Raw genomic sequence first — 10,706 nt, forward strand, 5'->3', positions numbered from 1 at the left:
TCCTCTTTTCCCCCAATTTCTCACCCCAAATCACAAATTAGATGAGAAAATTTAAAGATGAAATCGCGGGATTTAACCAAAACCAAGTAGGAATCACTTACCCCAATCAACTCCACAAAAATCCCTTCAAAAATCACCCAATTCCGTGTTCTCTAGCTCAAAATATGTAAAATGGGTTCAAACCCTCATTTTTTGAAATAATACTGACTGCCCAGATTTCCTTCTTCGCGAATGCGACCGTCCTCTCACGTTCGCGTAGGCCAACTCATACTGCCTCCCAGTTTACTCTTCGCAAACACGATCAACGCTTCGCGAACGCGAAGCTTTACAAGCTCAACTCATCGCGAACGCGACTCATACCTCGCGAACGCGTAGACCAAATACCTGGGGTCCCCAGCTGCCTTACTTCTCTTCGCAAACACGACACCATTCACGCGTTCGCGATGCACACACAGACCACACTTTCGCGTTCGCATCCTCTTCTTCGCGAACGCGAAGAATAAAATCTTCGCAGCTCACCTTAACCCTTCGTGAATGCGAGGCTCCTCTCGCGAACGCGTAAAAGGAAACCAGAAAATATACACCAGCAGATATCAACCATCAACTAAAGTTCAAAAATGATCCGTTAACCACCCGAAACTCACCCGAGGCCCCCGAGACCTCAACCAAACATACCATCAAGTCCCAAAACACTATACGAACTTAGTCGAATCCTCAAACCACCTCAAATAACATAAAAAATACGAATTACACACGGATTCAAGCCTAATGAACTTAGAAATTTTCGAATTCTACAAACGACGTCGAAACCTATCAAATCACGTCCGATTGGCCTCAAATTTTGCACACAAGTTACATTTGACATAACGAAGCTATTCAAATTTTCAGAATCGGATTTCGACCCCAATATCAAAAAGTCAACCCCCGGGTCAAATTTTCCAAAAATTCAACTTTCGCCATTTCAAGCCAAATTCCACTATGAACCTCCAAATAACTTTTCGGACATGCTCCTAAGTCCAAAATCACCATATAGAACTATTAGAATCATCATAATTCAAATCCGAGGTCGTTTATACATAAGTCAATATCCTGTTAACTTTTCCTAACTTAAGTTTTTAATTATGAGACTAAGTGTCTCATTTCACCCTGAAATCCTTCCTGACCTGAACCAACTAACCCGGTAATTCATAAAATAACTGTAAAGCATAAATTGAGCACTAAATGGGGAAATATGGCTGTAATACTCAAAACGACCGGCTGAGTCGTTACATATTTCTTGCTATAAGAAGATAAAAAGGAGAGTAGATAGGAAAACAATTATTTGTATTAAAACCAACGACACCTCACATCAATTCTTCCTCATAATTTTTATGATCTATATAGGGAAGTGACTTTGAGATACAAATAAAGAAAGTTATAGACATTTTCTTACCAAATCATGAAGAATATTGATTGAGAAGTGAACAAACAGCACATTACTAATTGAGTCAAGTAGTTGATTTTGGACCCATTTTGAAAGCAATCTCTCGTATCAAAATTATTTGAATTGAAAGTTTTAAAGTATGGACCAATTAAATTCCTTCTTCAGAAAATTTAATGTCAGAAGGAGCAAGTTATTGTTTAAAAAAAAAAAAGTCCTCGTATTTGTAAATTTTAGATAAGAAAAAGGGAAATAAAAAGTTGTTAGGAACAAGGCATTCTTATTATAGACTCGTTCTTTTAATATGTGGACTAACTTCCCCATGTACATGAAGTAATGTTCTCAAGTAATTTCTTTAGAAGTATAAAATATAAATATAGTCATGCACTATGTGATATATAGTCAACATAAAAATAAAAAACATTGAAATATTCTAAATTTAAGATGTTATTCTCCTCAAAGACGGATGTAGCAGGTAATAGGTTTAGTACTTTCGGAGCGAAATATAAATTCATAAGTTATTGTTTACCCAAAGTATTGACATTTCGTATATAATTCTTTTGATTTCTATACTATGAAGTTGAATCGCCTAAGATGTAGTATATAATACACGGGCGTTTTGTAGATTACACATAGGCGATCTATGAATTCATCATGATAATCTTCCATTTTATAAAAAATGAACATGGTAATAACTAATAAGCGATTAGCCAGAGATCATTTAGACGATCATAAATAATACATGAGTGATTCCTAGATAACACTTTGGCGATCTATAATTCCAAACAACAGGATCTCTTAATTTATTAAAAAATAATCCTGATAGTAACTATTCCATAAGCTATCAACATGTGCCATTTCAAGATAATAAATAATACATGTACCATTTCAAGATAACAATTAGACGATGTATAATTTCACCGGTATGTATGATTGTTTAATTTAAAAATTAGATATTGTTCATTGATTGGTTCCACAAGTAGTGTGACAAAGACCTATAGCAATACCTCTCGATAGCTGATCCAATAAGCACATATATATATTCTCTTTCACAAAAAAAAAGAAAAAAGAAAAAAAGACAAAAAAAAGAACATATATATTCTCTTAATGGAACGATATGGACTTAAGAAATCGAGAATTTATTTAGCCGATCGAGCACAACTTAATATTGACAACATACTCTTTCCCTTGAAAATGATTCACGTTTTCAGTCTTACATAACTTGACAATCCCAATAACTGAGAACTAACTTAAGCAAACAAAAAATGAATAAGAAATCCGATACCTAATTAACTGATAAATATATTTATTATAGCATGCGTTAACATCATTTAAGTCAAATGTTAATATTGTCTATTTCACTGAATATGATAGTGAGTTCTTTACCCAAACTACAAACTTTGCCATTCATGTAATTAGTCCAATATCTCGTTTACAGCTTCAAACTCGACGGATAATGAACCCGTCCCTCTAACTTTATTCGCACCTGATTCATCAACCTATAGAATTCGACCCGTGACATGTTCTTACAACACATCATTTTTTTTTCTCAATATAGGACATGGTCCTCTTTGAAAAAGGGTGATATATGCAAAATATGATACCCACACGGATCACATTAGTTTTTTTTTCTGTATCTTCTAAAGATCATATGCAGAATTGCAGATTACATAACCATGTAATCCAAGACTCATTCTACAACAAATTGTTGTGTACGTTTTCTTTATTTCTACTTCAGCCCCAGAACTTTCTGTTAATTACAAATTGGTCCATACCAAAATTTCTACTAATTCTGCTGTAGTTATAACTACCCAAAACAACTCTATTGTCCTTTTCAACTGCTTCTTGAGGTAAGTCATCTGTTTTTCCCTCCTTTCCCCCACTCTTAACTTTTCTAACATGCTAAAAATTTGGAAAAAAAAAAAATCAATTTTTATATAATTATACTGAAACTTTCTTACTAGAGTAGCTTACTTATTTTTATCATCTATCTCCATTTCTATACTCAATGCAAAAGTTGTTTTCAAGATATTTGAAAAAATAGTATTCTTCTTCTTGTTACTATAACAATAATTTTTCTTAAAGCTCATCATTAAACAGTAACAAAACAAATAATTGTTTTTGGCATTTTTATGTTCTCCTATGTTTTTAAGCAGAAGGAAAGTATTCTAGTTCTAATTCACTTCAATTCTTGATCATTTGCAAATTCAGACTATTGAACATTGAGGAACTAATTACTGTCCAAGAAGATACAACTTGTTCATATCCTTCTAAATATACGAAGAAGGAAAAATGCAGAAAGGTCCAATACAAGAAGAGTTTGCTCTAAAGCAAACAGCTCCAAAAATAGTTGGATCAGGTGTGATGATTGGAGGGGATAAGGTAACTGTTGCCTATGACCTCGTCGAGCAGATGGAATATCTATATGTTCGCGTTGTCAAGGCAAAAGAGTTGACAAAGGATGTCACAGGAAGTTGTGATCCTTATGTTGAAGTAAAGGTTGGGAACTACAAGGGTGTCACAAAGCATTTCGAGAAGAAAACCAACCCCGAATGGAATTATGTGTTCGCCTTTTCTCAGGATCGACTTCAGGCTTCTTTCATTGAAGTTTGTCTGAAAGATAAGGATGTTGTGTTGGATGATTTGATCGGACGAGTCATCTTTGATCTCGTTGATGTACCGAGAAGAGTTCCACCAGATAGTTCATTAGCCCCACAATGGTATAGATTGGAGGATAAAAGAGGTGAAAAGTTGAAAAAAGGGGAGATTATGCTTGCTGTTTGGAAAGGAACTCAAGCGGACGAGGCGTTTTCTGATGCATGGCATTCAGATGCAGCAGCTGTGGGAAGTGAGGGGATTTCAAGAATTAGAGGAAAGGTATATTTATCCCCTAGACTTTGGTATATTAGAGTTAATGTTATTGAATGTCAAGATTTGCTCCCAAGTGAAAAGAATCGCCAACCGGAATGTTGTGTGAAGGTTATATGTGGAAATCAGGCCTTGAAAACTAAAATTTCTCCAATAAAAAGTGTCAATCCAATGTGGAACGAGGATTTGGTTTTTGTAGTAGCTGAACCATTTGAAGAGCCTTTAGTTATTAATGTGGAGGATAAAGTTGGATCAAACTTTGAGTTCTTAGGAAAGTGTGTGCTCCCTTTTAGCACTGTTCCTAGAAGGCTTGACAATAAACCTGTCCCTTCTAAATGGCACAATCTTGAGAAATATACAGTTGTAGAAGGGGAGAAAAAGGAGACAAAATTTGCTAGTAAGATTCATCTGAGGCTCAGTTTAGATGGTGGATATCACGTGTTGGATGAATCGATACATTACAGCAGCGATTTCAAGCCAACATCAAAGCTTTTGTGGAAATCCAGCATTGGACTACTTGAATTGGGGATTATCAGTGCAACAGGATTGTCAGCTATGAAGTCCAAGGATGGCCGAGGAACGACAGATGCCTATTGTGTAGCTAAGTACGGGCAAAAATGGGTTCGTACAAGGACAATCATCGATAGTTTGTCACCAAAATGGAATGAGCAGTACACTTGGGAAGTACACGATCCTTGTACCGTGATGACAGTAGGGGTATTCGATAACGGATATCTACAAGGGGGGAAATGTTCAAGCATTGGAAAGGTGAGGATTAGGCTCTCCACCCTTGAAACCGAAAAGGTTTACACACATTCCTACCCTCTCATTGTCTTGCAACCCTCAGGTGTTAAAAAGATGGGAGAAGTACAATTAGCTGTGAGGTTTTCGTGTACGTCTTATATCAATATGCTTACTAAATATACTCAACCATTGTTTCCAAAGATGCATTATGCTCATCCCTTGTCTATCAGTCAGCAGGATTTTCTGAGGTTCCAAACTACTCAAATACTATCGACGAGGTTAGGCCGAGCAGAACCACCATTGAACAAAGAGGTTGTGGAGTACATGCTAGATGTTGGCTCACATATATGGAGTATAAGGAGAGCTAAAGCTAATTTCTTCAGATTAATGTATGTTGTTAGTCCACTAATGGCTATTGGAAAATGGTTTGATCAAATATGCCATTGGAAGAATCCACTCACCACCATTCTGATTCACATACTCTTTGTAATATTAGTCCTATACCCTGAACTAATAGTTCCAACATTCTTTCTTTACCTTTTCTTCATTGGTATTTGGCACTATAGATTGAAACCAAGACATCCTCCTCATATGGACATCCATCTTTCACATGCTCATGCTGTTTTTCCCGACGATTTGGATGAAGAGTTCGATACATTTCCAACAACCAGGGGTTCGGATAAGGTGAGAATGAGATATGATCGTTTGAGAAGCGTTGGAGGCAGGGTTCAGACCGTCATTGGAGACTTGGCAACTCAGGGGGAAAGGTTCCATTCCCTGTTGAGTTGGAGAGATCCAAGGGCGTCGGCGTTGTTTGTGGCGTTCTGTTTATTTGCTGCAATAGCCATGTATGTCACACCATTCCAAATCGTCGCACTTCTCACTGGATTCTATCTGTTAAGGCATCCGAGGTTTCGCCAAAAACTTCCTTCATTGTCTACTAATTTCTTCAAAAGGCTGCCTGCAAGAGCAGACTGCATGTTGTAGACTTATAGCTAAGCAAATATTTGGTTTCTACTGACTTCTGAAGGTAGAAAATGCAGGAAATGATCTATTAGTTCTAGCTTATTAAATTTATCCTTTTGTAATTAGACTTCTCTCAAGCTGCTAATGTGTAATGTATTTATAAATCTGAATCTTTATTGCTCTTTAGAAAATGAATATGAAACTGTCTATAACTTCAGACTTTAGGAGATCCATACAAGCAGCTTACCATAAGATATGAATGTGCATTTCACCTAGTAAGTGCCGAATCGCTAAAATAAGTGATAATTTCAGCGGCAAATTATATGTTGTTGTTTTGAATAGCGACCTACCTTACAGATATTTATGGCGTGTTTGTTTACTTTCTGTGCCGAACTTAGTCGCCACAAAAGCTAATTTATTTTATTATTAACTTTTGTGGCGACTAAGCTCGCCACAAAAAGTAAATAAATACGTGATAAATAGGTTTCAGATAGGTCGCCATTTTTAAAAAGCGATGTACCTTAAATCTATTTTGGGCGCATTTATATACTTTTTTGTCAAGCTTAGTCATCACAAAAGCTCATTTATTTTATTATTATCTTTTGTGGCGACAACGCCACAAAGTAGACACAAAATTGATTTATGGTAAGTCGTCATTTGTTCAAATATCGTACCTTAAATCTATTTTGTGGCGCATTTGTTTACTTTTTGTATCGATTTTAGTCGCCACAAAAGCTAATTTGTTTTAATATTAGTATTATGGTGACTGATCTCGTCACAAAAAAGTAAAAATGCATCACAAAATAGATTTAAATACGGCGCGTTACTTTTGGTGGCGACTAAGCTGGTTGCCACAAAAAGTCATTACTGAAACTTGTTTTACTTTTTCCCTTCAACGTTAATCGTATTTCAGCATTGCGATTTAGAATACGTATTCAGAGAATGCGATTTATAAGTCGCATTTAAGAAATAATTTATAAGTCTCGTATAGAATACAATTAATACTGTCATGATTAGTTTTGATTAATGGAAAATCTAGAAATGATTGTATGATCTCTTATTATATTTTTTTTTAATCGTTTGAGCTATTTTTTTTTTAGATGTAACCACCCGGCCTCATTAATCCAAATTCATGCCGCGTAAGTCCAATATTTTAGGGCCCTACAAAGAATTATTGGTGCAATCTCAGTTGCTCCCATGAACTCAGTCCTTCAGCATGGTGGTGTTTATGTTGGCTCCAAAAATCCAGTTATGGTCAAAAGCAAGTCTTATTTCTTGGATGATCGAATCGAGGAAATGGACATGAAATATAAAAAGTTACTTGGAAATCTAGATGCAAATTTGGCTGCTTCAACTCTTAAAGTAAAATCAAGATTCTTCCATTGAATTGGTGCTGAAGGAAAAGGATGCTTAAGGATGTATAATGACATCCCAGGTTTGCCATATCACAAGATCTTCGGTCTTGGCACAACAACATTGGTGAGGACTCTGCCGATCTAACTTTATAGGGTAGGGATAAGATCTGCGTACACACTACCCTCCCCAGAACCCCATTTATGAGATTATGTTGTTAATTTTAATCAGCAAACCAGAAAACAAGTAAATGTTTGTGATTAATGAAAGAACATAATATTAAAGGATCGAAGAATAGAGAAGAAATCTGGAAAGAGAGCATAAGACTGATACAGAACAAGGATACTTTTCATTGTAATCTGAGTTACAATTTATAAGAAAAGCCTAACTGCTAACTTCATGGTCTTGAATATCAGCGCATGATCTACTTAAAAAAAACTAACAAAGATACTGGAAAAATAATAACTGCAGAATTCAAACTAAGTAACTGTAGTCAAAGTAACTGCAACTATTCAAAGCTAAACTGCAGTCCTAAAACATAGCAACTAACACTCCTCCTTACTTTAGGATCTACACCAATTTTCGATCTCAAAGACTAGAACTTGTGAACTGACAATGGTTTGGTAAAAGCATCAGCTAATTGATCATATGATTTGCAATAAATGAGAGTCACCTCCCCATTCTCCTAGACTTCTCTCAAGAAAAATAACTTAATATTAAAATATTTCATCTTTCCATGAAAAACTAGATTATGTGAAATAGCTATTGCAGCCTGATTGTCAACAAATATCTCAGTTTCTTCTTTCTGCTCAAGATGAAGATCTTCCAATATTTTCATCAAATACAATGCTTGATTCACCGCAGCTGCTGCTGCCACAAATTCTGCTTCCGCTGTCGATTGAGCTATTGTATCCTCCTTTTTTGAACTCCATGAAAAAATAGCTGAACCAATAGTGAAACAGTATCCAGAAGTGCTCTTCATGTCGTCAACTAAACCACCCCAATCACTGTCGGAAAAACCAGTTAGTTTGAGTTGTTCACAACTTTTAAACTTGATTCCAAAATCAGTCGTTCCTTTGACATATCTGATCACCCTTTTTGCTGCCTTTAAATGCACTTCACTTGCGTAATGCATGAAGCGAGATAGAATACTTACAACATTGAGGATGCCAGGCCTTGTCGCTGTTAGATACATCAGACACCCAACCAAACTTCTGAAATATGACTCATCCACTTTCTGGGTTCCATCTTCTTTGCTCAATTTTTCTTTTTGATTCATTGGAGTGCTCATTTCCTTGCAGTCTTCCATGCAAAACCTTTTTAGTATCTCTTTTGCATATTTTTTCTGACAAATGAACACTTCACCCCGTTCTTGTTTAATATCCATGCTGAGGAAGTAAGACATAAGCCCAAGATCTGTCATTTCAAACACTTTCATCATTTCTTGTTTGAAATCTTTAATTTGATATGCACTACTTCCTGTAACCAGAAGATCGTCAACAAAAAGTGAAATAATTAGAGTATCATTTCCACTATATTTGACATACAAAGTGGACTTAGATAAGTTTTTTTCGAAGCCTAAACTGATTAAATGGTCATCAATTCTACTATACCAAGCTCTTGGAGATTGTTTCAATCCATATAATTAAAAATTAAGAAGGTAGACTTTATGTTCTTCTCCTTCTTTCACATAGCCTTCTAGTTGTTCTACATAGATCTCCTCCTGCAGAAAACCATTCAAGAATACTGATTTGACATCTAACTGTACACTTTCCATTTCTTTTGTACTGCAACAACGAGTAAGAGCCGAATAGTGTCAAGTCTTGCTACTGGTGCGAAGGTATCTGAGTAGTCCACACTGAATATTTGAGCATATCCTTTGACCACGAGCCTAGCTTTATGCTTGTTGATTGAGCCATCAACATTAAGCTTAGTTCTGTATACCCATTTGACTCCAATCACCTTTTTGTTTTGAGGTCGATCAACTAACTCCCATGTTTTATTTTTTTCAATCATGAGCAACTCCTCTTTCATTGCAACACTCAAATCTTCATCCTTCTTGGCTTCTTCATAATCAACAGGTTCACAAATTGCAATGTTACTTCTTTGATAAACATCAGAAAGTAATCGTGTGCCTCGAACATGAATGTGATCCACCAAATCATTTTGCCCATCTCTTGTGATACTTTGATCTAATGTATCTGAAGCAGGCAACTTGAACTTTGAAGTCGGATACATCTTATCTGCATCGTCCCAGTTCCACTCTTCATCTCACATAAAGTGCGCATCTTTATTTACAATAATCTTTCCTGTTTGTAGCTGAAACACTTAATAAGCTTTTGCAACAAAACTATAGCCAATAAAGATGCCTGAAAGTGCTCATTTATCTAATTTATCCCTCTTGATCTGTAGAACGTGAGTGAAGCACAAACATCCAAATACTCTAAGAAAATTCAAAGATGGTTTTTAATCATACCATGCTTCAAAGGGTGTTTGATTCTTCAATGCGCTTGTGGGAAGCCTGTTTTGTAAAATAAAAAACAGCAGTATGAGCTGCTTTTGCCCAGAACTGCTTGGGTAGATTCTTCTCATGTAACATACATCTTGTCATCTCTAGAATATATCTGTTTCTTCTTTCACTAACTCCATTTTGTTGCGGAGTATATGGAGCAGTAAGCTGGTGTTCAATGCCAGATTCCTCACAAAACAAATTGAATTCTTCTGAGGTGTATTCTTTTCCATTATCTGACTTTAGAACTTGAATTTTGCAGTCACTTTGATTTTTCACCATTTTCTGGAACTTCCAAAACACTCTAGCTACTTCTGATTTGAATTTCAAGAAATAAATCCAGCACATTCTTGTAAAGTCATCAATAAAAGCAATATAATATCAACTACCTGCTATTGATGGAGTTCTTTGATGACCAAATATATCTATATTGATTAGTTGCAGCTTGTGAGTGGCTCTCCAGGTTGACTTAGGAAAGGATTTCCTATTTTTTCTTTTCAAACTGACATGCTCTGCAGTTTGGAATGGGATCATTGAACTTTAGAAACTCATTTGCCATTCTTTTAGATTTTATCTGCAACAGCCCCTCATGATGATAGTGCCCGAGCCTCTTATGCCAAACTTCTGTGACACTTTCTTTGACTTGAAAAGCAGTTTGCTCCTCCTCCAACGATTTTAGTGCGAAACTCTTGCCCACTATTTTGACCTTGAATATCTCATGGCCTGATGGATCTTCTATCACACATGCTTTGTTTACGAAGTGAAGTCCGTATCCTTTCTCCATTAATTGACCAACACTTAGCAAATTTTGATCAATATCTGGAACATAGAGAACATCTGTGATAA

The 10,706-nt window shown here is 36.0% G+C and overlaps 1 protein-coding gene across 1 annotated transcript; it reads left to right on the forward strand.

The window, feature by feature from the left end:
* Positions 1 to 3,526: 3,526 nt before the first annotated feature.
* Positions 3,527 to 6,167, forward strand: LOC107771054 (FT-interacting protein 3-like). Its single transcript, XM_016590381.2, has one exon. The coding sequence runs from the start codon at positions 3,713 to 3,715 to the stop codon at positions 6,017 to 6,019; it is 2,307 nt and encodes a 768-aa protein (XP_016445867.1). The 5' UTR covers positions 3,527 to 3,712; the 3' UTR covers positions 6,020 to 6,167.
* The last annotated feature ends 4,539 nt before the right edge of the window (positions 6,168 to 10,706 follow it).

Source organism: Nicotiana tabacum, chromosome 9 (assembly GCF_000715075.1).
Source record: "Nicotiana tabacum cultivar K326 chromosome 9, ASM71507v2, whole genome shotgun sequence".
NCBI lineage: Eukaryota > Viridiplantae > Streptophyta > Magnoliopsida > Solanales > Solanaceae > Nicotiana > Nicotiana tabacum.

Bases quoted from the DNA above. Each gene is read 5' to 3' on its own strand.
- LOC107771054 (XM_016590381.2), top strand. From the start codon at position 3,713: ATGCAGAAAGGTCCAATACAAGAAGAGTTTGCTCTAAAGCAAACAGCT.